Below are 24,919 nucleotides of genomic sequence, written 5' to 3' on the forward strand. Positions count from 1 at the left end.
CCACATTGGGAGCTGCCTCCTTTGTCCATCCTCACTGCTGAAAGCCTCCTCCCGCCGTGGCAGCTCTGGGCACATCCCTGTGCAGCTCTGGGGCAGATTCCCTGTGTGACAACAGCAGCTAAAGGGTGACTGGGGACCCCCCTAGTGCCACCAGCCCCAGGATGAGCCCACAAGCCAGCTCTGGGCATGGTGCCGGTGCCCTCGGCGGGCGCTGCCAGAGCGGGAAGCTTCCAGAGCTTTCTAGGAATCGGCTCTTGCCCAAGCAGCGCTGCTGGGCAAGGGAGGAAGCAGCTGTCCCATGGTGCCTCCTGGCCCTCAGCGGGCTCAGGGTGGGGTGGGGGCACTGGGGGGGCTGCATTTCATCTCTCTGAGCTGAGACCAGCAGTCCCACCCCAAAGTCCCATTCCTTCATCCCCCGTGTCTCTGTCCCTACATCCCCACACCCTGGCCACTCTGCCTCCCTCCCACGCAAGCAGGAGACAGTGGAACAGAGAGAGAGTGCAAAAATAGAGTTTATTTCCTTTTTTATCACATAGAAAAAAGCGGGTGTTTCTTAGGGCTCACCCAGCTGCAGCAATAAATACAGTACAAAAAACCCCCCACACCCAGAGCTCCCACACAGCCACGGGACCGGGGCTGCGTCAGGCTCAGGAGGATGGGAATGTGTCCAAGTGGCTCTTTCCGGCCAGGGGTGGGCACAAATAAGTTAAATTGCAATAAGTACTCCGAGTTTAGCAGGGAAGGGGGACAGAGATGCAGCTCCCCAAAGTGTTGGGGCTCCCTGGAAAAGCCTCATCCTGGTGAGGCTGTTGCATCCCTGTGGTTCTTCCATTTTGCCTCCCCTCCCTCCCTAATGGCTAATAAATATTAATTACTAGAAGTAACACCCATCAGATGTGTCCCTGCAGGCTGCAGCCCGGACAGGGAGATGCTGCTCTGGAGCATCCTCATCCTGGGATGAAGGTGGTTTCCTGTGGGATGCTGCAGCAGCCCCAGCAGTGCGAGCTGTGGGGAAACTGAGGCACAGGCAGTGCCTGCAGCAGCTGTGGGGGCTCAGCCCAGCTCCAGAACCTCATAGCAGAGATACGCTTCTGTTTAAATATTAAACAAGGGTGATGCTGCACAGGTACCTGTGCACGGATCCACCGCGGGATCCCCTGGCACCCGCCCGGGGCCGCAGGTGGGGGAGCATCCCCAGACAGATAAATATTAAATAGCCATAAATATTAAATAAGCAGGAAATGGTGTGCTCTCGGGATGTCCCTCAGCTGGGACATCCACAAACAGGGGTCAGAGGCTGGCGAGGTGCCGCAGCGCCCGGTACGCTGTCTCCAGGAACCGCTGGAAGTTGGCCAGGATGAAGAAGCCGCCGACTTGGTGGTGGAAGTGGGAGGAGAAGGTGGGAAGGGGGTCCTGGTTCTCTGTGGGGTACGTCACTGTGGCCAGGTCCAGGTCCTCCATCTGCAGCCAGGCAGAGGCAGAGGCATCAGCTCCAGGCCTGGAGATGCCCCCCTGCCCAAGTGTGCCCCTCCTGGGGATGCAGCCCTGTCCAAGCCCACCCATCCCAGTGAATGGAGCCCCCACCATGCCCACCCCTCCCTGTGAATGGAGCTCTCTCCATGCCCACCCCTCCCTGTCAATACAGCCCTCGCCATGCCCACCCCTCCCTGTGAATGCAGCCCCCACCATGCCCACCCATCCCTGTGAATGGAGCCCCCACCATGCCCACCCCTCCCTGTGAATGGAGCCCCCACCATGCCCACCCCTCCCTGTGAATGGAGCCCCCACCATGCCCACTCCTCCTCTGTGATGCAGCCCCTGCTTTACCCACCTGCCCCACAAAGTTCCCCCCTTGCCCCCACACCTGCTGCTGGATGTTGGAGGACAGGTTGGCCATGTCCAGCTGCAGGGTCTCCACCAGCCCAGCGTGCCCGGGCAGCAGGGCCTGGATGGTGGCCAGAGAGCCTTGGTAGATGTGGAGCCCGGCACGGATTTGGCTGAAGCAAGTCTCCTGTGGGGGGGCACGGCGTGGTCAGAGGGGCTGGGTGTGACACGGGGCACTCTGGGGTGGCCCGAGCCGTGACACAGCTGACCAGCTCCTGGCAAGGGTGGGCTGCCCGCACTCACCGCCTGGAAGGTTCTCTTGTGACACTGCTCCAGCGGCGCCTGGGCGATGTCCAGGTGCTGCCGCACCAGCAGCAGCTCGTCCTCCTTGCACAGCTGCAAGGTGTCACACTGAGGACAAAGGGGACAGGGTCAGGACACCAGAGGACCCCGACACCCCCAGCGCCCCCCAGCATCCCATCCCTGGGGTGTGGGACCCTGTGCAGCCCTGCCAGGAGGAGGGAGGGGATGGAGTGGGCCCGGTGTAACGGGGACGGAGCTGTGGCTGCCCTGGCAAGGTGCAGGAAGGTCACCACGTGTCCCCGGTGGGTGCCCCAACACCCCGGGGCTGAGCCTTGGGCAGTGCAGGGGACACTGCTGGCTCCTGGCCCTGCGGTGCCGATAAGGGCAGGGAGGGGAAGGTCACCTTATCTGTGACCTCACAGTGGCTGCCATCCCCCCTCCGCAGCGTGTGGGACTCACCACCACGCGCTGCAGCGCGGCCACATCCCCACGGATCTTGCGGGTGAACTCGAGGTTCCTCTGCAGGAAGAGCTGGAAGTCCTGGTCCCCTGAGAGCTCGGTCAGTGGCGCCCCGTGCAGCGCTCGCCACGGCGCCCACAGCAGCGCGCCCAGCAGCAGCGCCAGCCCACCTGCGGGAACAGTGGCTCAGCGTCCCCGACACCCCAGGGAGCCCCGAGCCCTCAGCCAGGGTGGGCTCAGCAACCAGGACCACCCTGGGGATGGTGGCAGCAGCGTGGCCTGGGGAAGGGGCGGAGACCCCAAAAAAGGGAGAGGGACCAGTGTTTCCTGCATCCGACCGGTGCCGAGGGCAGCAGCAGGGGGCTGTGGGTGTGCGGGTGCAGCAGGTGCCACAGGTAGGGTGGGTTTATGGGTGCTCTGGGTGCAGTGGGGACAGTGGGTGCTACTCTTAGAGTGGTCTGGGTGCAGTGGGTGCAGCTGGTCTCTGGGCAAAGTGAGGTTTTGGGATGGTTTGAGCGCAGCGGGAGCAGTGGGGGAAGCGGGTGTAGTGGGAGCAGTGGGAGATGAGGGTGCTGCACTGGGTGCTGGCTACTCACGGGTGAGGAAGCACATGGTGGGTGCCCGGCTCGGAGTCTCCTCCTCTGTTCAGTGCGGCCCTGCCCAGCCCGGCCCGGCTCCGCTCGCTCCTGCCCGGCTGTGCTCATTGATCGGGGGCATTTATAGCGCACGGGCCTCGGGGATTCTCACCGATGAGGCAACAGCGCGATTGCTTCACTGCCTTAATCACAGCATGCAAATCTCGCGAACCGGCTGCTCGGCCGCGGCCACACCGTGGGGTTTTCCCGGGGCCGGTGGGCAGCGGTGCCCCTCGGGGAGGCTGCAGCCGCCCGGAGGAGCCCAGGCACTGAGGCTGGTGCCGGGACAGGGCAGGTGGTGCCTTGGTGACTCATTAACCTGCTCGCCGGGCTCCCACTCCACTGGCCAGGTGGGCCAGTGCCCAGCACAGCAGGGTCACGTGCAGGGTCGCTCTCAGGGTCATTCGCCACCAGCCAAGGGGATGGTGGCTTCTCGCTGCTGCTGTCACCCTGGCATTGTCCCCATCCCATGTAGGCAGCACCCCCTAACAGCTGCCCCAGACCCTCACTCTGGCATCTTGGTGGGTGCTGGCGGTGTCACCTTCACGGTGGTGGCACCAGCTGGAGGTGGCCAAGGTGTGACCTGATCCAGGCATGTGCCTGGCTCCTTGAGGCAGCAGCACGGGGCCAGATCTCATCCTGCCGGGCCCTGTGGGGCAGGGTTGTGCCCAGGGTCCCCATGAGCAGCACCAAGCACTGGTCACATCGGGCTGAGCCCACCTGTGAGGGGCCAACCCCCACTCTGCCCAACAGGGGAGAGGCTTCCAGGGCAGCCCTTGGCAAGGGGTGGCTGCTCCTGGCCCCGTTGCACTGACGAGGGAATTTTGGCTCGTGCTGGTTCCCGCAAGTCCTTCCAGGATCTGTTGGGCCAGTGCCAGCTGGCCGGCTCCTGCCCTGCACGGGCCAGTCGGGGCACAAGAGGCACCCGTTCCCCTCACAGCTCCGGACAGGGTGATCCCAGAGCAGCGTTGGGCTGGGGAGGCTCATTCTGCACTCCTGAGCCCTGGATGGGTCCCATCGCTGCCCCTCTGGAGGCTGTGGGACAGGGATGGGGACAGGGATGGGGACAGGGATGGAGACAGGGATGGGGACAGGGAACCCAGTGTCTGCAGGTTGCAGGCGTTGGTGGGCGCTGGGATGGGCCACACATCCAGTGGGGTACTTTGTGGGTACAGTTTGTGGGGTACAGCCATAGCACCAGCTCCAGAAATTGGAAGTCCTGGAAGTTCCTGCCTCCAGCTGGGAAATAAACCCCCATCAGCTGCAGCCAATCCATGAGTACCAAGCTGAGCCTTCCTGGCAGGTGTGCTCTAAAACCTGCTGCTGACCTCCCTTCAAACCTGGCAGCACACAACGTTCTGCGCTCTGAATGTGTGAAGGGACCTTGGCAATAAGAGGCTGTTCATGGGATTTTTGGGAGCAACAGCCCCCCCAGCTCTGCCTGTCCCCAGCCCAGAGCCAGGGAGAGCCAGAGGCCATGGAGGGGCTCAGCGGGGTCCCCTCAGTCGGAGCAGCCACGGGATCACCCCAGAGCTGCCCTCTCAGCAGGATGGTGCTTTCAGGAATTGTGATGGGGGTGTGGGGGGGGTTGAATCAGCGCCCAAAGGCCCTGTCAGCTTTCCAAGGAAGGAAGTGGTTTCAAATCTGAAACTGTGGGTGTTGGGGGGTGGGGGAAGGAGCTGGCCCAGCAAACCACCCCCCCACCATGGGGCCAGAGCTGCTCGGTCCAGGGACTGTCCTGGGCACCCATGCCGTTGTGTTTCTGCCTCGTGGTCACCCTTCCTCTTCAGCCTCTTTCCACCAGTGCTCCTGGGATGTCCCTGTGTCCCCAGTGCCAGCCCCAGTGCCTCTGGCTGGGCTCTTGCCTTCTTTGGTCTCCCCCAGAGACCCCCAGAGTGGGAATGGGCTGGGACAGCCCTGCTCTTGACCTGCAGCCCTGGCTGCCATCCCAGCATGGGTGTGACTGGGAGATTCCCAGATTTTCTCAGAGAACTCACCCCAGATGCTGATGGGACCCCACCTGGAGTGGCTGCATCACCCCCAGGGGTGGTGTTGTGGGGCACAAGGGGGGCTCTGTGCCTGTCCCAATGGAATTCTCCTGAGATACCATCCTGGAGCTGCTGGGACCGCTCCCAGCACCACTGAGACAAAGTGAGACAAAGCCCCCAGGATGACCTGACCACATCTAATCCTATCTCTGGTGCCCAGCCCCAGAGAGAGGGCAGAGACCCCAAACCAGCCCCACGCCCCTTCCCATCCCAACAAACCCACAGCAGGAGCCACCCAGGCTGGTGTTTTTCCATATTTTATTTTAAAAGTCATAATTGAAGTTTAACAAAGTTTGACCCCGTTGTTGTCGTGGGAGCTGGGGGGGCACCGGTGGAGACCCCACTCCTGCTCCCTCCAGCCCCGCTCCCCTCGCAGCCCCCCTGGCATCGGCTCCGATGTCACCACAGGGATCCTTTTAAGGATGTTTTTTGGGGACGGGGGGGTCCCACCACAAGTGCAGGTGGTCAGGGGGTGTGGGCCCAGGGAACCCCCCATGTCCCCTCCCACAGTACAGACATGCAGGGATTTATAAAAGGGGGTCTGGGGGGGGACGGAGGGCCCTGCTCAGCCACCATCTGTCCAAGGGACAAATAAAAAAATACAGCCAGGCCCAGGGTCATGGAAAACCGTCGTCATCGTCCTCTGCCATCTCCTTGGCAAACTCCAGGTCCTGCTGCTCACGCTCCCGGCGCTCCTGGAAAGCAAAGGCCGAGGTTGGCGGCAGGTGGGGACAGGAGCCACATCCTTCCTGTGGCTGCAGAGACCGTGGTGAGATCTCACCTCTGCAGATTCCAAGTCCTTGTTGTAAGATTTGGGTGGGAACCTCATGGCCTGGAGAAGAAGAAGAGGAGGAGCTCAGAGCTGAGCCAGCCCTGAGCCACGTCCTGCTGTCCCCATCAAGGAGCTGGGGACACGCTGTGCTCACCTTCACGGACATGTTGTGGATGTCGAGGCAGAAGGAGATGCGCTGGTGGAAGGCCAGCTGGGGCTCCCGTGTGGAGTAGATGTCGATCATCTCCTTGGACTGGACATAGCCCTTCTCATGGTTGATGCTGGCCTCGATCACGCCGTCCCGGATGGCCTGTGAGCCCGGGCACGGGGCAGGGCACGGGGTGTCCCCGAGGGCTCACAGAGTGGGGATATGGTGCCCCCAAGAGTCCCCAGTTTGCCCTGGAGGAGCCTCAACCCAAACCCAGCGGTGCTGCAGGGAGGGGGTGTGGGGGAACGGGGCAGGGTGGGGAGCTGTGGGCACCCCAGGACCCCATAGGGATGGGACTCCCTGTGCTGGTACCTTGGCAACGATGAACTCGGCGTCCTCGGGGCTGTCCAGCTGCAGCTTCTGGGCAATGTCGGCCAGGGAGATGCGGGAGTAGGAGAGGCTGATCATGCGGACACCTGCAGGGAGAAGGGAATGGGATGCAGCTCCCCAGGCCTGCCCAGCTTGCTGGGGGTCCCCAAACACCCTCCTACCTGTCTTGATGACGTTGTGCCTCAGTCGAATGATCAGGGTGTAGGTGCCATCGGCCTGGAACTTGTCCCCAAACTGGTCAAGGACTTGGTTGAACTTGGCCAGGTTCCCTGTCCTGACGGCTGGAGGGAAGAAGGTGGGAATGGGGGAAGGAGAAAGGCTGAGGAAAGTGAGTCAGGGCTGGCTGACTTCCTCCTTCTCCTCCTTCCCAAGTGGCATCTGCATCCAAGTCCCATCAAGGGGAGAGAAGAGGATTCCCACTGGGTCCCTTCCCACTCAGGATATTCCACGATTCTCTGACATTGCAGGCAGGACAGAGGCAGGCAGGGGTGGGTGGCCGTACCCTGGGTCAGCAGGAAGTAGGGCATGAGCGAGCGCTTGAGCGAGGGCTGCCGGAACTGGAGCCTGTCTGGGATCTCCCCGAGGAGCAGCTCCACCACGATGAGCAGCTTGTGCACCTGGGGCACAGCGAGACCCTGAGTGAGTCCCCACAGGGCCTGAAACCATCTCTGTCCCCGTGCACTCCAAGAGGTCTCGAACCCATCCCCCAAGGGCACAAGACCCCAGGAGATCTCAAACCCGTTCCTGTCCCTGTGGGGCCTGGAAGGTCCCAGATTTGCCCCTGGGAAGTTCCAAACCTAGGAGATCCTGCACCTGTCATCCCTGCAGGGCTCAGTACCCTGGGAGGTCCCAAACCTGTCCCAATGGGGCCCAGCCCTTGGAGATCCCACAGCTGTCCCTGCATAGCCCAACCCTGGGGGGTCCCAGATCTCATCCTGGAACGTGCCAAGCCTGGGAAGTCACAGAACCATTCCTGTGGAGCCCACCCCTGGGGAGTCCTGGTCCTGACTGTGGGAAGTACCAAATCCCAGGGGACCTGACACCATGGGGCCTGACATCCAAGGTGGTACCAAACCTGGAAGATCCCAAACTAAATTTCATGGGGCCTGACACCCCAGAAGGTCATAAGCCTGAGAGGTCCCAAACCAAATTCCATGGGGCCTGGCATCCCAGAAGGTCCCACATCCAAGCCCTGTGAGATCCCAACCCCAAGGGGTCTCAGACCCAACCCAGGGGGGTCCTGTTCCCTCCCCACTCACCGTCTGCTTGAAGCCGACGGCTGTGTGCTGCGGGGCCTTGCGCAGGGCGTTGGTCATGGTCCGCCGCGCCTCCGAGTATTCCAGCTGGATGGCCTTGATCCGCCCTGCGCCCACACGGGGCGGGTGGGGAAAGCCACCCAGTGAATCCAACCTGACCTACGTGGATGGGGCTCCAAATCCTGCCTGGAAGCCCCACCTCCAGCTGCTCAAAGGGGTTCTCTGAGGAACTGGAGCCCTCAGCGTAGGGTGCCAGGAGCCAGGGCAGGCACCGAGCGGTGCTCACCTGTGTAGTACAGGTACCGAGCCCACTCGTTGTTGTTGGCCTGCTCGGGGAACACGGACTTGGAGACGAGCTTCTCAGCCTGGTCGTAGAGGTTGTAGTGGAGGTAATTTCTCAGGAGAAGGTTCAGGAGCGTGGCCTGGCCATCGGCGTCGTGGCGCAGCGTGGCCGTGCGGAGCCGGGCGTGCAGGAAGCTGCAGGGAGGGACAGGGAGTCAGGGAAGAGGGAGGAAAACAGGGGGATCAAGTTGAGGGACAGCCCCCCCACAGGAGCCATCCCACCTCCGGACCACATCGAGTTTGTTCAGGAATTCGTAGATGCGGGAGTGGTAATAGTAACATTTGGCCACCACCAGGTCCAGGGCCCGGCGGTTCTGGGAGCTGATCTTCTGCATCAGGTCATCGGACACTTTCTGAGCCTGCAGGAGGGGAAGGGAGGTCAGAGCAAGGGGATTGATCCCAGGAGGGGGCAGAGACCACCTGGGCTGTGGGGCTGAACTGGGGGGAGCAAGTGAACACTGCTGGGATGAGTGGAGCAGAGCCAGGGGATGCCTGGGGAGCAGGGGCAGCTCAGGGGTCTCACCTCGGGGTACCTCTTGCTGTTCATCAGGTAGATGACGAGCAGCAGTTGCAGGTAGGCCTCCACCTCTGGCAGGAGAGGGGCTGAGGCTGCTTTCCCCGTCCGTGGGCGGAACTGCAGCTCAGCTTCTGTGTCCATGGACTGAGGGGAGAGAGAAATTCTGGATCGCTGTCCCTGTGTGGAGACAGCTCTGCTCCAGGTGTGACAGGAGCCAGCCCAGGACTGCAAGGGCCTGTCCGTGCTCACATGTGTGTCTGAGCAGAGGGGCTGCACGTCCCCAGTGTCCCCAAACCCCACTGCCGTATTCCAGAGGCTCCTTGGAGAGGCAAAGAATCATGGAATCCCAGACTTTTTTGGGTTGAAGGGGCCTTCAAGTTCATCCAGTCCCACACCCTGCCATGGGCAGGGACACCTTCCACTAAACCAGGCTGCTCCAAGCCCTGTCCAACTCAGCCATGGACACTTTGAGGGATGGGGCAGCCACAGCTTTCCTCAGAAATCCATTCCAGTCCTTCACTGCCCTCACAGGGAAGAATTTCTGGCCAATATCCCATCTAATCCTGCCCTCTGTCAGTGGCAAGCCATTCTCTCTTGTCCTGTTACTCCAAGCCCTTGTAAACAGTCCCTCTTCATCTTCCCTGTTGTTTCTTCAGATACTGGGAGGCCACAATTAGGTCACCCCTAAACCTTCTCTTCTTCAGGCTGAACAATCCCAATTCTCCCTGTCTTTCCTCACAATTGAGCTGCTCCATCCCTCTGGATTCACTTCTACAGCTCCACATCCTTCCTGTGCTGGGACCCCTGGGCTGGGGTGTCACCAGAGCAGGGCAGAGGTGAGGGCAGGCATCCCTTCCCCACCCCTGCCCCTACCTCCTCCAGGAATCCGAGCAGGAAGTCCCTGACAGTGCAGTTGGAGGTGAAGAAGCCGTGGATGGCCTTGTGCAGCACGTTGGGGTTGAGGCGGCGGGAGGTGGAGGGCAGAGCCCGCAGCGCCCGCAGGACGTAGCGCGGCTCCTTCCCCGACACCGCCTTCTCCAGCTGCTTCACGTGCTCCTTGATGTCTGTGGGGGCACATGGATACCCCTCACCTCAAATCCTCTGACAGGAGCACCCCGGAGCAAAGCCAGGGCTGCCCCCTCGCCCTGTCCTGCTGCTCTGAGCTCCCTCTGCCCATAGCCTTGGTGTCCCCAGTGACCTGCCCTGCCCTCAGGGCTGTCCCTGCTTGGAGCAGGGGGCTGGCGAGGCCCTTGCAGAGTCTTCTCCCTCCTCCTGAAGGGCTCCAGCCTCCCTCTGCATCCCCGTGGGGTCCCAGCACAGCAGGTCCGCAGCTCCCCTGTCCCTCACAGTCTGTCCCCAAAACACACCCTCAGAGATTCCAATTCCCTTCCACACTGACCCCCCCAAAACACAACTCCATCTCCCATCTCTCAGTGACTGCCCCCAAAACCAACCTCCTCCTTCCTTTTCCTCACACACTGCCCCAAATATCCTTCTCCACAGTGTCTCCCCCACAGAAAACACACCTCCCGTTTCCATTTCGCTCTCTGTGCCCCCTAAATCCCTTTCCCCATAGTGACACCCCCCCAAACACACCTCCCCTCTCCCTTTCCCGCATGCTGCCCCCCAACTCCCCTTCCCCAAAGTGTTCCCCCACCCTAAACTCGCCTCTCATTTATCTTTCCCTCAGAGTCCCCTCCGACTGCCCCCCCAAACTGATCCCGCCATTCCCCTCCTCCAACACCTTTCCAGCCTCTTTCCCACCCCTCCTCAACCCCTGACCCCCTCCCCAACCCCCTCAGGGTTTCCTATACCTCCTCCCAGTCCCCTTCCTCCAACACCCCCCTCTCAGGGGTTCCACCAATCTGTGCCAGGTCCCTTCTACCCCCAAGACCCCCCAGTTCCCCCCTCATCGCCACAGACACCCCCATTACCACAACACCCCCCCCCTCACCCTCCAGCGTGATCGCGTCCAGCTCCCGCTGCGGCTGCCGCTCTCCGGCCGCCTCAGAGGCCACCGGTGCCGCCTCCTCGTGCATCTCGACGTCGGGGGGCGCGGGCGGGGGTCCCTCCGGGGGTGCCTTGGCCTTGTCGCCGCGGCGGCGGGACGCTCCGTCCTGCTTCATGGCGTGACACTGCACAACGGGCCGCCAGGCGCGACCAGCCGAGCGCCGAGCCACATACGATCGTCTCCTTCCGCCTTTCGCTCGGCCGTTTCCGCCTTCGTTCGTGTTGTTCCGCCCCGCTTTCGGCAATCTCAGGCAGCAATCAGAGAGTTCCGTCGCGCTCGCTCGTGTAGTTCCGTGTCGCTCTCGGATATTTCCGTCTTTACTCGTAGATTTTCGCCTCCATCTCGGGGGTTTCGGCCGAGACCTCTCGGAGAGTTCCGGCATCGATCGGCTTCTTTCGCCTCACTCCCTCGGGGATCTCCGTAGAGCTTTCGGGTGTTTCCGCCGGGCGCTGAGCCGTTCCCGCCTTTTGGGGGCGCGGGCGAGGGCGAGTCTTCTCTGAGGCGCAGCGCGAGGGCTCGTGAGGGGCTTGGCTGTGGTGGGGGATCCCGTGAAGGGTCCCGTGAGGGGCCGCGCTGTGACCGAGGATTCTGTGAGGGGACCCGTGAGGGGTCCCATGAGGGGCCGCGCTAGGGCCAGGTCGGGGATGCCGTGAAGGGCTGGGCTGGGATCGTGGATTCTGTGAGGGATCCCGTGAAGGGTCCCTTGAGGGGCTGCACTGGACCGGGGATCCCGTGAAGTGTCCCTTGTGGGCTTGGGGATCCCCTGTGAGGGCTGGGCTGGCCTCGGGAATCCCGTGAGTGGTCCAGTGAGGATGTGGGCCGGGGGAGTCTCATGGGGGGGCCAGGTTGAAGCTGGGGGTTCTGTGAGGGGTCTGGTCTGGTGCCAATGCTACGATGGTTCCAGGTTGGGGCCGGGCTGCCCTCGTTGCTGTTGCAAGGCAGAGCCTGGCGCCTGGTGCTGGAGATCCAGAGTCGTCAGTGGCCACACAGGTGAGCAGTGCTGCCCCTTGCTGCAGGCACCCCTGTCCTCCAGGGACCCTCCCAGGGCCCTAGAGCCTGAGGGACTCCCGACTTCCCCCCAGGGCTAAGTGCCTGTATTTCTCATACAGCATCCCGAGCTTGTCAGATGTGCTGTGGGACCAAAACATACAAAATTAAGAAATTGACTTTGAGAACACCCAGTTGCCTAGAAAGAAGGTCCTCTTTATAAAGTGGTAATGAAAGTATGGCTTCTCTAAAGTGCTGCCTGTGTCCCTTGAGGATCTCAGGGATGATGGCAGTGTTGGGACCATGGAGGTGTCAGTGAAAGAAATCCACTTCAACATCCAACCTTTAATGTCCATAATGAGTTTTCCAGCCTTAAATTTGCTTTTGCCAGCCAAAGCAGCCTTGAGCATTAACAAGGATGATACTGGGACAGAAAGCTGGCTTGAGAGCAGAGATTTCCCAAGACATTGTAGAGAAGTTCCCTGGGCAGGGCCAGGTACCTCCTACTCAGAGCCACTCAGGAGGTTGAGGGCGTACAGAGCCACAAACAAGGCTGCCATGGGCTCAAAGGGTTGATCCCTCAGGAGAGCTGATCCATCTTCCTGGAGCTGCACTCCACTCAGCTCCACCAGTTCCATGGTTAACCTCTGTTCCTCCTCGTGTGGGAAGGAAAGCAGCTCAGCATCAAAATGGAAAGTCTCCTTCCCCTTATCCAGGTCATGATTCAGGAGGTTTTCAACCTTTAAACAACAATAGAAAAAGCAAAATCAGAATTTCAATCAGTTGTCAACTTGTGATATCACTATGGAGATGTTGTTCGAATTAAAATAGTCCGTGCCCCCTTGAAAGGAGCGAAATGTGATTTGTGTTCTCACCAGCCTCAGCTGTTGGGACACAATCTTCCTTTCCAAGGATTCCAGCAGCAGCAGCAGCTGATCGTCCATTAACTCTGCAGAAATAAACTGGGTTTGGGTCCAAAACCTCCCACCACAGTTAGTGGTGGGATGGGAATTGAGAACAGGATAGGAAAGAGTGAAGAGAATGGGAAGGGTGGTCATTTCTTGTAAACAGTGCCCATTTGGTCAGAAGTTCTTTGGATGCTTTAATAGAAAAGATTTGTGCAGGCTCCCTGTGGGAGTGATCTGGCTGTTACTCACGGGATCATGGAATATGGAGTTGGAAGGGACCTACAAGGATAATTGGTGTCCAGCTCTTGTCCCTGCACAGGACACCCCAGCAATCCCACCGTGTGCTGAGAGCATTGTCCAAACACTCCTGGAGCTCTGTCAGCCTTGGGGCTGTGCCCATTGCCTGGGGAGTGTGTTCAGTGCCTGGGCACCCTCTGGGATAAGAACCTTTCCCTGATATCCAACCAAACCATCCCAGGCTCAGCTCCAGCTGTTCCCTCAGGTCCTGTCGCTGGTCACCAGAGCAGAGATCTGGGCTGTCCCTTGAGAGGAAGCTGTGACCAGACTTTGAGGGAGCAGGGAGCCCTGGATGGGTGCAGAGGGGATTTCTCTGGTCTCTCCTCCATGGGACTTGGATGTAGATTCCACTTGAGGAGGAGGATGAGTGTGAGAAGAAGGCAGGAGGGAATGACAGGACTGGGAGTCATCCCTGCCTTGATTTCCCTTTTAAAGACCCAAGGCCTCACCATACAAAGCATCAAGGACGTAGGTGATTCCCTCTGCCAGCGGAAGGAGACGATCTCTTAGAGAGTGCTGTAAGGTTCTGAACAGATCTTTTAAGTGTGGGCTCTCAGTTTTCAGCTCATAACCATAATTTTGCTCAGGAACTTCTTCCATCTGCAAGGAACAAGGCAAAGAAATGTCAGGATTTGAGGGCAGAGGCTGCTGCTTTGTCCAGAGCAGAAGATGTGCTGAGTGAGAGAATTTTGGCTGGACAGTTGTGGCACAGGGCAGGAGGCTTGTGGGGCAAGAGGTGTGCTCCTGGGTGTGTCTGTATTTATAAATGGTGTCAGTAAGAAAAGCTTCACTTACTTTCTGTCTGAGCTCCTGCAGGAGGTTCTTGTCTCTCATCCCAGCTTTGATGGTGTTTAAGACTATGACCAGCAGGTCAGAAGACAGCTCGGGGAAAATTCGGCAGGAGTAGTTAACTTCTGCCACCACTGCTCCTAATTTTCCTTGTGAGGGACCTGCAAACCAGAATGAGACCAAATCTGTCACTTGAGTTCTAGGAGTTCAGGGGCAGCTCTAAACTGAGTCTGAAACACTCATAGGAAACTATATGGAATTTGGTCAGTTGTGATGTCTCAAGGAAGAGGGCAATGCATCTCTCCTGTTGGTTTGTTTTATGCTGGGAGATTGCATCTTACTCAAAGCAATTAAATGTGCATGTGAAATCAGTAAAATACATACCATCAGCTACATAAGCTGCCCTTCTCACAGGTTCTGCTGGGAAATAATCCAGATCTGAAAGAGGATAAAAGGGACTGTTTTCTGTACCTGCCTTCCCACTGGTGGTCACCCACCCAGTTTCGTCCCTGACTCTCCTGAGTAGGAAAGGAAAAAAAACCACTGAAACTCTGTTCTGTGTGCCATATATCAACTGGAGCTCTGCAGCTTCTGAAAAGTAAATCTGAGCCTTCCTTCTTTCTTTTCTTTAATGACCCCTCCCCCCAGAGAGCATCTTTGACCTTGCCTGTGTTATCTGACTTTTCCCAGGTGATTGCTGTCCCTCACACTGCCTCCTCCTCTTTGCAGACAAGCTGAGGGTAGCTCTGGGGACAAGTCATACTTCATAAAATGTTCTTCCTCTTCTGCACTGTTTCTGGAATGGAGGAATTGGTAATTTCTGCAAGTTGCTTACCCCATGCTCCATCTCTGATGTGTAGCCGGATGGTCCTGAAGGCCAGGGTGCAGCCCTTGGGTATGACTATGCTTTGTTTGTCCTCCCTGGTGCCCTGGTCAAGAAAAAGCACCTGTTAGAACACCTGGGTGCAGGTGTTGGGGAGGGAAGGAGAGAGGAGCCAAACCTGTGCACAGAACGTGGCATAAAATTTGGCCTTGATGCCCCCGTCTGCCTTGGTGGATTCCCTGTAGACGGCCTCCTCTGAGGCTTCGAGGATTTCAGTGACCATACATAGTTTGATGTCTGTTCTCCGTAGTTGCTGGATGAAGGAATGATCCATGTTGATTTCCCTGGAAGAGGAAAAGGATGGGAAGGGTTTGGATCACCAGGAGTGGCTGAGGCAGCTGAGGGGGATAAGCATGTAAAAGAGGAGGCTCTGGGGGGATCTTGTCATCCCATTCCCTAACGTGGCATAGAGGGAGTTCATGCCCTAAGGTCTTAATCTTGGTTTTAGTCTGTTGATCACCATTGTTGACCCTATGTGTGCTGGAGGGGGATGACAGGAACTTGTGTGCTCCCTTTGTCATTCCTTACCTTTCTCTTCTCAGTGCCTCCAGTGATTCCAGCGATACGCTCTTCTTCTGTGGTGTAATGGAAAACTCTTTGGACAAGGAGGCACCTCCTTGCAGCCCAACACTTGCAGGGTCAAAAGCAATGCTGAGACCTCCATCAGCTTGGTCAGCGCTGGTTTTTCTGAGGGTAAATTGGCTGGAATCTTGATGGAGAGACTCTGAAATAATTCCATGCATTATCTTAGGCAGGACTACACAGACTCAGCACTGTAAGTATATCACACACAGGAGAGCTGGAACATGGTACAGCTTAGCCACAAATGATTAAAAAATATTATCTATGGTATTTGATAAATTCCTATTGATAAATTTGGGGCTTACCTATGCATTTACCATCTTCTCCAGGCAGCAGCACATCTTCCAGTGTGAACCCTGTCCTCTGGTAGTAGGGAGCTGAGTGGAATATGCGGTTTGATTTTCTTCTTTCTATCAGTAGACAGAGAGGCCTGAAATGCTCATTGTCTGCGATGCTCTCGACAGGGACCAATTCTTTGCATGGATCCATTTGACTTACAAGGAATTTGGTGAGTTTTTTAAACATTCTGCTGTGGCTGAAGTTTTGAAGCAAAGCCAAGTGTATTTGTGCTTTGGGAAAGAGGGAAAACAACCTAAGCCAAATTACTTGACATAATACCAGGGCACTGTAACAAAGTGTGACTTTAATGATTAAGAAGATTTCAAAATAATGACTCAAAATCCCCTTCATGGTCCAGGGCCACAAGTTTTAAAGGGTTGTTACAGGGCGAGTTGGTTGTTACAGGGAGAGTTGGTTGTTACAGGGAGAGGAAGCAGCAGGAGCTGTGGGTTGTTTGTCCTTGTTCGCCTTTGCTGGTGAACCCCAGTGATAGTGCAGTTGGCAAAGATTTCAGGCCCTCAGGGTGCTGGTTTTGAGGACAAATGTCTGCCAAAATAGAGAGAAATCAGCCCAGCCCAGCCTTGTTGGGCAGACCCTGGTGATGTGCAGGGGAGAGGCTGGTGTTTGAGGGCCAGAAAAAAATCCCTTTTTGTTTTCTGAGACAGCTTGCTTTCACCAAAAAGTTTCAGTTTCGCTTTTCTGGTGTTTTACGGGATGGAAATGGGGAGGGGAAATTGGGCAATCCAGACTGGTTTTGATGGGAAGGGGCCTTAAGACTGATCCCATTCCCCCCCCTGCCCTGGTCAGGTACACTTTCCAGTCTCCCAGGCTGCTCCAAGCCCTGCCCAGCCTGGCTATAGACTCTTCCATGGATAGGGCAGCCACAGCTTCTCACAGGGCAACCTGTTCTGGGGCCTCAGCAACCTCATACAGAGGAATTTCTTCCCAATATCCCATCTAACCCTGTCCTCTTTGCCAAATTCCAAAGACAAATAGCTTAGCCCATGCAGGACTCATTCCCTTGAAGGTTTCCAAGAAGAGAAGAAAAACTGATGAAGAGCTCTTAACAGAGAGCTCCCACCAATCCTCTCCCCTATCCAAAGCTCTGGAATAGTGCATTTGCCTGTTTGTGGGTGATGAGTGTGCAGAGCAGTGGGGCTGCTGTGGTAATGTGGCCTCTGGAGAGCAGCAGGACTGGGGAGAATTTCTCTGGCTTCCCTTGTGCTCAGAGGTGTGGAAGTGTTTCCGAAGTACAGGAGCTGTGAGCTGCACAGGAAGCTCACACCACCAGAAAGCCACAGCAAACAGTAAACTGATTTCTCTTACCTTGCTACACGGGGGGTTCACTGAAGAAACAGCTGGACAGGAGAGACCTGGAAGACCTCTGGCTGTTTGTAGCAGCTTCTCAGAAGTTGTTCCCAGCTGTGAGGTCACTTCAGCAATGTTACATCCTCAGTGTTCCGTTTCCACAAATCAGCTGTTGCTTGCATAACACTTCCTTTTTTACTCATTGGGCAGAGTCTGTTACAGGGGCTGTGAATAACTGGAACTTCTACAGATGTAGGAGATGTGAGCCCATCCAGGGAAGTGTCCTAGACCAGACTGGACAGCAGGTGGGATTGGATGGGCTTTAAGTCTCTTCAGGCCAAACCATTCCATCATTCCATGCTTCAACTTTTTTGAGCCATATAACACTGCTGTTCTTTGACAGATGGAGAAATGGACTCAGGAGGGGATATTGGGAAGAAATTCCTCTCTGTGAGGCTGGTCAAGCCCTGGCATAGGTGCCTAGAGCAGCTGTAGTTGCCCCATCCCTGGGAGTGTCCAAGGCCATGTTGGACAGGGCTTGGAGCAACCTGGGATAGTGGAAGGTGTCCCTGCCCATGGCAGGGGTGGCACTGGATGAGTCTTAAGTTGAATTCCAACCCGAGCCATGTTTCCTATAGTCACTGCCCTGCTTGTTTGACACCAAAAGCCATCCATGTGAAGATTCCAGAAGGCAAGTGCACATTTTTACCTGAATACTTCACTTTTATTAGTCTATCTTAGAATACTATACAAACAAGTAATAAAAGTATTAACACTTTATTTTAGAAAGTTCTCTACATGAGACTGCTGTATCCACATCAAGGGCCCTTATTTCTTGTACAGCCTCAATCCTGAGGTTGTCAGATGTACCATGGGCCCCAAAAGACACAAAATTAATAAATTGCCTTAGAGAACACCCAATTGCTTAGCAAGAAGCTGCTCTTTATAAATAAAGTGATAAAGAGAGTATTTGTAGTGTTTCTTTGAAGTGCTGCCCATGACTCTTGAGCATCTCGGGGAGATGGGACCAGGGAGGTGTCAGTGAAGCCTTTGGGATCACCCCACCTTCCTACAACCAGCAGTTAACAGAGTCCCTGCTGAACCAGAGTGGGACCAGGATGAATCACTGCTGATGTTTTCCTTTGCCATTTGTTTTTTTTTCATTTCCTCCCTTTTCTTTTGCATTTCTTTTTTGCCTTTGTATGTTCTTTCCCTTTTCCCTTGCATCTCCCCTTTCCCTCTGCATTCCCTTCCCCTTCCCTTCCCCAGTTACTGATTACAGAAGCAGCAGCAGCATTTTGAGGGAAGCAGGATTACATGAGGCACCAGTGCCAGGCCTGTGATTATTTAGGCTTGTGGACTTTCCTGTTATCCCTCAGTATTCTCAGGGAGACAGGCAGACAAATCCACTTTGATATCCAGCCTTTAGCATCCAGAATGATTTTTCCAGCCTTAAATTTGCTTTTGCCAGCCAAAGCAGCCTTGAGCATTAACAAGGATGATACTGGGACAGAAAGCTGGCTTGAGAGCAGAGATTTCCCAAGACATTGTAGAGAAGTTCCCTGGGCAGGGCCAGGTACCTCCTACTCAGAGCCACTCAGGAGGTTGAGGGCGTACAGAGCCACAAACAAGGCTGCCATGGGCTCAAAGGGTTGATCCCTCAGGAGAGCTGATCCATCTTCCTGGAGCTGCACTCCACTCAGCTCCACCAGTTCCATGGTTAACCTCTGTTCCTCCTCGTGTGGGAAGGAAAGCAGCTCAGCATCAAAATGGAAAGTCTCCTTCCCCTTATCCAGGTCATGATTCAGGAGGTTTTCAACCTTTAAACAACAATAGAAAAAGCAAAATCAGAATTTCAATCAGTTGTCAACTTGTGATATCACTATGGAGATGTTGTTCGAATTAAAATAGTCCGTGCCCCCTTGAAAGGAGCGAAATGTGATTTGTGTTCTCACCAGCCTCAGCTGTTGGGACACAATCTTCCTTTCCAAGGATTCCAGCAGCAGCAGCAGCTGATCGTCCATTAACTCTGCAGAAATAAACTGGGTTTTGGATCCAAAACCTCCCACCACAGTTAGTGGTGGGATGGGAATTGAGAACAGGATAGGAAAGAGTGAAGAGAATGGGAAGGGTGGTCATTTCTTGTAAACAGTGCCCATTTGGTCAGAAGTTCTTTGGATGCTTTAATAGAAAAGATTTGTGCAGGCTCCCTGTGGGAGTGATCTGGCTGTTACTCACGGGATCATGGAATATGGAGTTGGAAGGGACCTACAAGGATAATTGGTGTCCAGCTCTTGTCCCTGCACAGGACACCCCAGCAATCCCACCGTGTGCTGAGAGCATTGTCCAAACACTCCTGGAGCTCTGTCAGCCTTGGGGCTGTGCCCATTGCCTGGGGAGTGTGTTCAGTGCCTGAGCACCCTCTGGGATAAGAACCTTTCCCTGATATCCAACCAAACCATCCCAGGCTCAGCTCCAGCTGTTCCCTCAGGTCCTGTCGCTGGTCACCAGAGCAGAGATCTGGGCTGTCCCTTGAGAGGAAGCTGTGACCAGACTTTGAGGGAGCAGGGAGCCCTGGATGGGTGCAGAGGGGATTTCTCTGGTCTCTCCTCCATGGGACTTGGATGTAGATTCCACTTGAGGAGGAGGATGAGTGTGAGAAGAAGGCAGGAGGGAATGACAGGACTGGGAGTCATCCCTGCCTTGATTTCCCTTTTAAAGACCCAAGGCCTCACCATACAAAGCATCAAGGACGTAGGTGATTCCCTCTGCCAGCGGAAGGAGACGATCTCTTGGAGAGTGCTGTAAGGTGCTGAACAGATCTTTTAAGTGTGGGCTCTCAGTTTTCAGTTCATAACCATAATTTTGCTCAGGAACTTCTTCCATCTGCAAGGAACAAGGCAAAGAAATGTCAGGATTTGAGGGCAGAGGCTGCTGCTTTGTCCAGAGCAGAAGATGTGCTGAGTGAGAGAATTTTGGCTGGACAGTTGTGGCACAGGGCAGGAGGCTTGTGGGGCAAGAGGTGTGCTCCTGGGTGTGTCTGTATTTATAAATGGTGTCAGTAAGAAAAGCTTCACTTACTTTCTGTCTGAGCTCCTGCAGGAGGTTCTTGTCTCTCATCCCAGCTTTGATGGTGTTTAAGACTATGACCAGCAGGTCAGAAGACAGCTCGGGGAAAATTCGGCAGGAGTAGTTAACTTCTGCCACCACTACTTCCAATACTCTTGGTAATTCATCTGCAAACCAGAATGAGACCAAATCTGTCACTTGAGTTCTAGGAGTTCAGGGGCAGCTCTAAACTGAGTCTGAAACACTCATAGGAAACTATATGGAATTTGGTCAGTTGTGATGTCTCAAGGAAGAGGGCAATGCATCTCTCCTGTTGGTTTGTTTTATGCTGGGAGATTGCATCTTACTCAAAGCAATTAAATGTGCATGTGAAATCAGTAAAATACATACCATCAGCTACATAAGCTGCCCTTCTCACAGGTTCTGCTGGGAAATAATCCAGATCTGAAAGAGGATAAAAGGGACTGTTTTCTGTACCTGCCTTCCCACTGGTGGTCACCCACCCAGTTTCGTCCCTGACTCTCCTGAGTAGGAAAGGAAAAAAAACCACTGAAACTCTGTTCTGTGTGCCATATATCAACTGGAGCTCTGCAGCTTCTGAAAAGTAAATCTGAGCCTTCCTTCTTTCTTTTCTTTAATGACCCCTCCCCCCAGAGAGCATCTTTGACCTTGCCTGTGTTATCTGACTTTTCCCAGGTGATTGCTGTCCCTCACACTGCCTCCTCCTCTTTGCAGACAAGCTGAGGGTAGCTCTGGGGACAAGTCATACTTCATAAAATATTCTTCCTCTTCTGCACTGTTTCTGGAATGGAGGAACTGGTAATTTCTGCAAGTTGCTTACCCCATGTTCCATCTCTGATGTGTAGCCGGATGATCCTGAAGGCCAGGGTGCAGCCCTTGGGTATGACTATGCTTTGTTTGTCCTCCCTGGTGCCCTGGTCAAGAAAAAGCACCTGTTAGAACACCTGGGTGCAGGTGTTGGGGAGGGAAGGAGAGAGGAGCCAAACCTGTGCACAGAACGTGGCATAAAATTTGGCCTTGATGCCCCCGTCTGCCTTGGTGGATTCCCTGTAGACGGCCTCCTCTGAGGCTTCGAGGATTTCAGTGACCATACATAGTTTGATGTCTGTTCTCCGTAGTTGCTGGATGAAGGAATGATCCATGTTGATTTCCCTGGAAGAGGAAAAGGATGGGAAGGGTTTGGATCACCAGGAGTGGCTGAGACAGCTGAGGGGGATGTGTTGGTTTTCCATGGCCTGGTTTTTGGTAGCAGGGGTCCTCAGAGGTGGTTTTTGTGAGAAGCTGCCAGAAGATTCTACCATGATGGCTGATGGCTCTGAAGATGGACATGCTGCTGGTCAAGCCTGGGCCAATTAGAGATGTTGTTAACAGCTCTGTTTTAACATACTTAAGAAGAAAATCAAAACAAATTGGGACACAGTTTTTTCCTAGACAGAGAAGAGGATGAGGGGAGAACATGTGGGGGAAACAGCATGGAGACACCAAGGTCAGTGGAGAAGGAGGGGCAGGAGGTGCTCCAGGTGCTGGAGCCCTGATTCCTCTGCAGGCTGTGGTGAAGACCACGGTGAAGCAGCTGTGCCTCTGTAGCCCATAGGGATCCACAGGGGATGCAGAGCTCCATCCACAGCCCATAGGGATCCACAGGGGATGCAGAGATCCACCCAGAGCCCATGGGGGAGGTGCCCATGCCACAGCAGGTGGATGCCTGGAGGAGGCTGTGATCCAGTGAAAGACCTGGTGGAGAGAGTGGGCCCCTGCTTCCAGGTTGGAGCCTGTCCTTGGAGGACTGCACCCCATGGAAGAGTCATCTACACCACAGCAGTTTTGAGAGGACTATTGCCTATGGGAAGGATTCCTGTTACAGCAGTTTTAGCAGGACTGCTGCTTGTGAGACTTGGAACTATACTGGACAAGTTCATGGAGAACTGTCTCCCATGGGAAAGAACCCCCCACAGCATAGGAGGGGAAAGACTCCTCTCCTTGAGCAGCAGAAGGAAACCCCAGAAAAACTGACCAAACAAACCACCCAAAACCCCCATGCCCTTTCCCTGGCACTGTTGGTGGGAAGGAGGGAGGGGCTGGAGAACAAAAAGGTGTTTTTAAGGGCTTAGTTAATTTCTCATTATCCTTCTTTGATTTTGTTAGTAAAAAATTCACTTTGTACTTTTAAATTGAGCCTGTTTTACCCTTTGAGTGTTTTCTCAAGGTCCTTATCTCAACTCATGAACTCTTTGTTTAATATTTTCTCTCTCCTCTGCCCAGCTGTAGCGAGGGAGAAAATGAGTGATTTTTGTCAGTGTCTGGCATTTGGCCAGTGTCAAACCACAAAAGGGGGATAAGCCTGTAGAAGAGGAGAGTCAGGGGCACCTTGTCATCCTATTCCCTGTCTAACCTGGCTTAGTTAGGGGAAATTCATGCCCTAAGGTCTTAATCTTGGTTTCAGGCTGTTGACCTTGGGTGTGCTCCCTTTGTCATTCCTTACCTTCCTCTTCTCAGTGCCTCCAGTGATTCCAGTGGTACTCTCTTCTTCTGTGGTGTAATGGAAAACTCTTTGGACAAGGAGGCACCTCCTTGCAGCCCAACACTTGCAGGGTCAAAAGCAATGCTGAGACCTCCATCAGCTTGGTCAGCGCTGGTTTTTCTGAGGGTAAATTGGCTGGAATCTTGATGGAGAGACTCTGAAATAATTCCATGCATTATCTTAGGCAGGACTACACAGACTCAGCACTGTAAGTATATCACACACAGGAGAGCTGGAACATGGTACAGCTTAGCCACAAATGATTAAAAAATATTATCTATGGTATTTGATAAATTCCTATTGATAAATTTGGGGCTTACCTATGCATTTACCATCTTCTCCAGGCAGCAGCACATCTTCCAGTGTGAACCCTGTCCTCTGGTAGTAGGGAGCTGAGTGGAATATGCGGTTTGATTTTCTTCTTTCTATCAGTAGACAGAGAGGCCTGAAATGCTCATTGTCTGCGATGCTCTCGACAGGGACCAATTCTTTGCATGGATCCATTTTACTTACAAGGAATTTGGTGAGTTTTTTAAACATTCTGCTGTGGCTGAGGTTTTGAAACAAAGCGAAGGGGATTTCTGCCTTGGGAAAGAGGCAACACAAATTAAGCCAAATTCCTTGAAATAATAGCACAGAATCACAGAATGAACTAGGATGGAAAAGATCTTTGAGATCACCTAGTCCAACCTATGACCAAACACTTCCTTATCAACTAAGTCATGGCACTGAGTGTCACGTCCAGTCTTTCTTTAAACACGTCCAGGAATGATTACCAACTCTCTGGGCAGATGATTCCAGTCACCAATCACCTTTTCAGTGAAGAATATTTTCCTGATGTCTAAGCTAAACTTCCCCTGGTGCAGCTTAAGCAAGATGTTGTAACAAAGTGTTAGTTTAATTATTAAGTTATTTTCAAAATAGTAACCGATATTACCCAGGGACACAAGTTTCACAGGGTTGTTACAGAGAGCATTTGGAGAGGAAGCAGCAGGGGCCGTGGGTTGTTTGGCTTGTTCGCCTTTGCTCTGTACAACCCCAGTGATTATACAGAGACAACACAGCTGGCAGACTCTGAAGATGCTGGTTTTGGGGACAAATATCCACCAAAATAAGAGAGAAATCAGCCCAGTCCAGCTCCTTGGACAGACCCTGGTGGTCTGCAGGGGACAGATGGTGTTTGAGGGCCAGAAAGAAATCCCTGTTTCTATTCTGACACGGCTTGTTTTTATCAAAAAGCTCCAGTTTCACTTTTCTGGTGTTTTACAGGATGGAGGTGGAGAGCAATTGAGAAATTGAGCAATCCAGAATGGTTTGGGTGGGAAGTGACGTCTAGGATCATCCCATTCCCCTCCCTGCCATGGTCAGGGATGCATCCCACTGTTCCAGCCTGCTCCAAGCCCCATCCTACCCGGCCTTGGACACTGCCAGGGATGTCAGCCAGCTGGTGCCAGTGCCTAACCACCCTCATACAGAGGAATTTCTTCCCAATATCCCATCTAACCCTGCTTTCTTACAGTTTGAACCATTCCAAAGACAAGTATCTTTGTGTGCTCAATGTTAGTAGCGCTTCTAGACTCTTTCCCTTGGAAGTCTCCAAGAGCAGAGGAAAACCAAACAAGAGCACTTAAATAAGAGAGCTCCCACCAACCCTCCCCTACCCAAAGCTCTGGGATAATGCACTTACCTGTTTGTGGGGTGGTGGATGTGCAGAGCAGAGCGTGAAGCTGCTGAGGTGATGCAGCCTCTGGAGAGCAGCAGGACTGGGGAGAAGTTCTCTGTCTCTCTGCCAAAGGTGTGGAAATATTTGCTAAGTATGGGAGTGCCACAGGAAGCTGGCATCATCACAAACCCAGAGCAAACAGTAAACTGATTTCTCTTACCTTGCTGACAGTAGGGTCCCCAAAGCAACCCCTGGGCATGGGCAATGTTAGATCTGATCCATGCTGGTAGATCCCCAGCTGTTCACACCAGACTTATTATTGCCCAGAGTTATTCCCAGCTGGAACAATTTACCATCCTCTTCCCCAGTGTTCTGTTTCCTCAAAATGGCCATTGCTGGTGTAACTCTTCCTAGAGCAGAGTCTGTTACTGGGGCTGTGGATAACTGGAACTTTACAGATGTAGGAGATGTGAGCCCATCCAGGGAAGTGTCCAACATCAGTTTGGACAGGAAGGTATCCCTGCCCCTGGCAGCAGGTGGGATTGGATGGGCTTTAAGTCTCTTCAGGCCAAATCATTCCATCATTCCATGCTTCAACCTTATTGAGACAGGTAATGTTGCTCCTCTTTTACAGATGGAGAAATGGGATCAGGAGGGGATATTGTCAAGAAATTCCTCCATGGGAAGTGGGGTGAGGCCCTGGCACAAATTGTCCAGAGAAGCTGTGGTTGCCCCATCCCTGGGAGTGTCCAAGGCCAGGTTGGACAGGGCTTGGAGCAACCTGGGATACTGGAAGGTGTCCCTGCCTATGGCAGAAGGCAGGAATTGATTAGCCTTCAGATGTCTT

At 54.6% G+C, this 24,919-nt stretch overlaps 5 protein-coding genes across 28 annotated transcripts in view; 1 reads left to right on the forward strand and 4 right to left on the reverse strand.

Annotated features, from left to right (window-relative positions):
* Positions 1–493: 493 nt before the first annotated feature.
* Positions 494–3,290, reverse strand: CSF3 (colony stimulating factor 3). Its single transcript, XM_023942526.2, has 5 exons — positions 3,183–3,290; positions 2,587–2,756; positions 2,128–2,235; positions 1,865–2,011; positions 494–1,461 (listed from the first exon to the last, which is right to left on the reverse strand). Exons 1-5 carry the CDS (start codon positions 3,196–3,198, stop codon positions 1,291–1,293), a joined length of 612 nt encoding a protein of 203 aa, XP_023798294.1. The 5' UTR covers positions 3,199–3,290; the 3' UTR covers positions 494–1,290.
* Positions 3,291–5,510: 2,220 nt separating this feature from the next.
* Positions 5,511–10,933, reverse strand: PSMD3 (proteasome 26S subunit, non-ATPase 3). Its single transcript, XM_086864526.1, has 12 exons — positions 10,649–10,933; positions 9,568–9,758; positions 8,701–8,838; positions 8,400–8,536; positions 8,122–8,312; positions 7,839–7,942; positions 7,082–7,196; positions 6,741–6,860; positions 6,562–6,665; positions 6,196–6,351; positions 6,051–6,101; positions 5,511–5,964 (listed from the first exon to the last, which is right to left on the reverse strand). Exons 1-12 carry the CDS (start codon positions 10,818–10,820, stop codon positions 5,887–5,889), a joined length of 1,557 nt encoding a protein of 518 aa, XP_086720652.1. The 5' UTR covers positions 10,821–10,933; the 3' UTR covers positions 5,511–5,886.
* Positions 10,934–11,146: 213 nt separating this feature from the next.
* LRRC3C (leucine rich repeat containing 3C) overlaps positions 11,147–24,919 on the forward strand; it is a 31,083-nt gene continuing 17,310 nt past the window's right edge. The window contains exons 1-6 of one of the 21 annotated variants that reach the window (XR_015279555.1): positions 11,173–11,342; positions 11,610–11,695; positions 14,101–14,284; positions 14,377–14,581; positions 15,112–15,344; positions 15,481–15,659. The gene's annotated coding sequence lies outside the window, so the exon portion shown is untranslated. Of the gene's footprint in view, positions 11,343–11,609; positions 11,696–14,100; positions 14,285–14,376; positions 14,582–15,111; positions 15,345–15,480; positions 15,660–17,436; positions 17,503–22,753; positions 22,933–24,919 lie in introns of those variants that run through there. The other 20 variants (XR_015279560.1, XR_015279556.1, XR_015279558.1 and 17 more) reach the window with 20 other exon arrangements.
* Positions 12,018–16,907, reverse strand: GSDMA (gasdermin A). Of its 3 annotated transcripts, none has more exons than XM_086864577.1 (10): positions 16,817–16,907; positions 15,457–15,720; positions 15,098–15,293; positions 14,688–14,853; positions 14,522–14,615; positions 14,071–14,124; positions 13,693–13,847; positions 13,347–13,497; positions 12,568–12,641; positions 12,018–12,432 (listed from the first exon to the last, which is right to left on the reverse strand). In XM_086864577.1, the coding sequence occupies exons 2-10, from the start codon at positions 15,674–15,676 to the stop codon at positions 12,196–12,198; spliced, it is 1,347 nt and encodes a 448-aa protein (XP_086720703.1). In that variant the 5' UTR covers positions 15,677–15,720; positions 16,817–16,907; the 3' UTR covers positions 12,018–12,195. The 3 variants fall into 3 exon arrangements, with proteins under 3 accessions (XP_086720703.1, XP_086720705.1, XP_086720704.1); XM_086864579.1 differs by having other exon boundaries at positions 15,457–15,743; positions 16,817–16,884; XM_086864578.1 differs by lacking the exon at positions 16,817–16,907 and having other exon boundaries at positions 15,457–16,036.
* On the reverse strand, positions 17,562–24,410 carry LOC111940114 (gasdermin-A-like). Of its 2 annotated transcripts, none has more exons than XM_086864576.1 (11): positions 24,293–24,410; positions 24,097–24,195; positions 22,730–22,994; positions 22,371–22,566; positions 20,875–21,040; positions 20,709–20,802; positions 20,258–20,311; positions 19,880–20,034; positions 19,534–19,684; positions 18,754–18,827; positions 17,562–18,618 (listed from the first exon to the last, which is right to left on the reverse strand). In XM_086864576.1, exons 1-11 carry the CDS (start codon positions 24,329–24,331, stop codon positions 18,382–18,384), a joined length of 1,530 nt encoding a protein of 509 aa, XP_086720702.1. In that variant the 5' UTR covers positions 24,332–24,410; the 3' UTR covers positions 17,562–18,381. The 2 variants fall into 2 exon arrangements, with proteins under 2 accessions (XP_086720702.1, XP_086720701.1); XM_086864575.1 differs by having other exon boundaries at positions 22,730–22,990; positions 24,093–24,195.

The sequence above is a fragment of the Cyanistes caeruleus genome, chromosome 27, assembly GCF_971803275.1.
Source record: "Cyanistes caeruleus chromosome 27, bCyaCae1.hap1.1, whole genome shotgun sequence".
Lineage (NCBI taxonomy): Eukaryota > Metazoa > Chordata > Aves > Passeriformes > Paridae > Cyanistes > Cyanistes caeruleus.

Bases quoted from the DNA above. Each gene is read 5' to 3' on its own strand.
- CSF3 (XM_023942526.2), bottom strand. The intron at 2,012-2,127 runs GTGAGTGCGGGC...GCCCCCCCACAG, and splicing joins ACAAGAGAACCTTCCAGGCG to GAGACTTGCTTCAGCCAAAT. The intron at 1,462-1,864 runs GTGTGGGGGCAA...GCCTGGCTGCAG, and splicing joins CCTCCAACATCCAGCAGCAG to ATGGAGGACCTGGACCTGGC.
- PSMD3 (XM_086864526.1), bottom strand. From the start codon at position 10,820: ATGAAGCAGGACGGAGCGTCCCGCCGCCGCGGCGACAAGGCCAAGGCA. The intron at 8,313-8,399 runs GTGGGATGGCTC...CCCTCCCTGCAG, and splicing joins AAACTCGATGTGGTCCGGAG to CTTCCTGCACGCCCGGCTCC. The intron at 6,102-6,195 runs GTGAGCACAGCG...CTTCTTCTCCAG, and splicing joins TCCACAACATGTCCGTGAAG to GCCATGAGGTTCCCACCCAA.
- GSDMA (XM_086864578.1), bottom strand. From the start codon at position 15,841: ATGAAGGGGATTTTGAGTCATTATTTTGAAATCTTCTTAATCATTAAA. The intron at 15,294-15,456 runs GTAAGCCCCAAA...GAATTATTTCAG, and splicing joins AGAAGATGGTAAATGCATAG to AGTCTCTCCATCAAGATTCC. The intron at 13,848-14,070 runs GTATGTATTTTA...TCTGGTTTGCAG, and splicing joins GGCAGCTTATGTAGCTGATG to GTCCCTCACAAGGAAAATTA.
- LOC111940114 (XM_086864576.1), bottom strand. From the start codon at position 24,331: ATGCCCAGGGGTTGCTTTGGGGACCCTACTGTCAGCAAG. The intron at 24,196-24,292 runs GTAAGAGAAATC...CACCTTTGGCAG, and splicing joins GGGACCCTACTGTCAGCAAG to AGAGACAGAGAACTTCTCCC. The intron at 20,312-20,708 runs GTAAGCAACTTG...ATCCTCTTTCAG, and splicing joins CATCAGAGATGGAACATGGG to ATCTGGATTATTTCCCAGCA.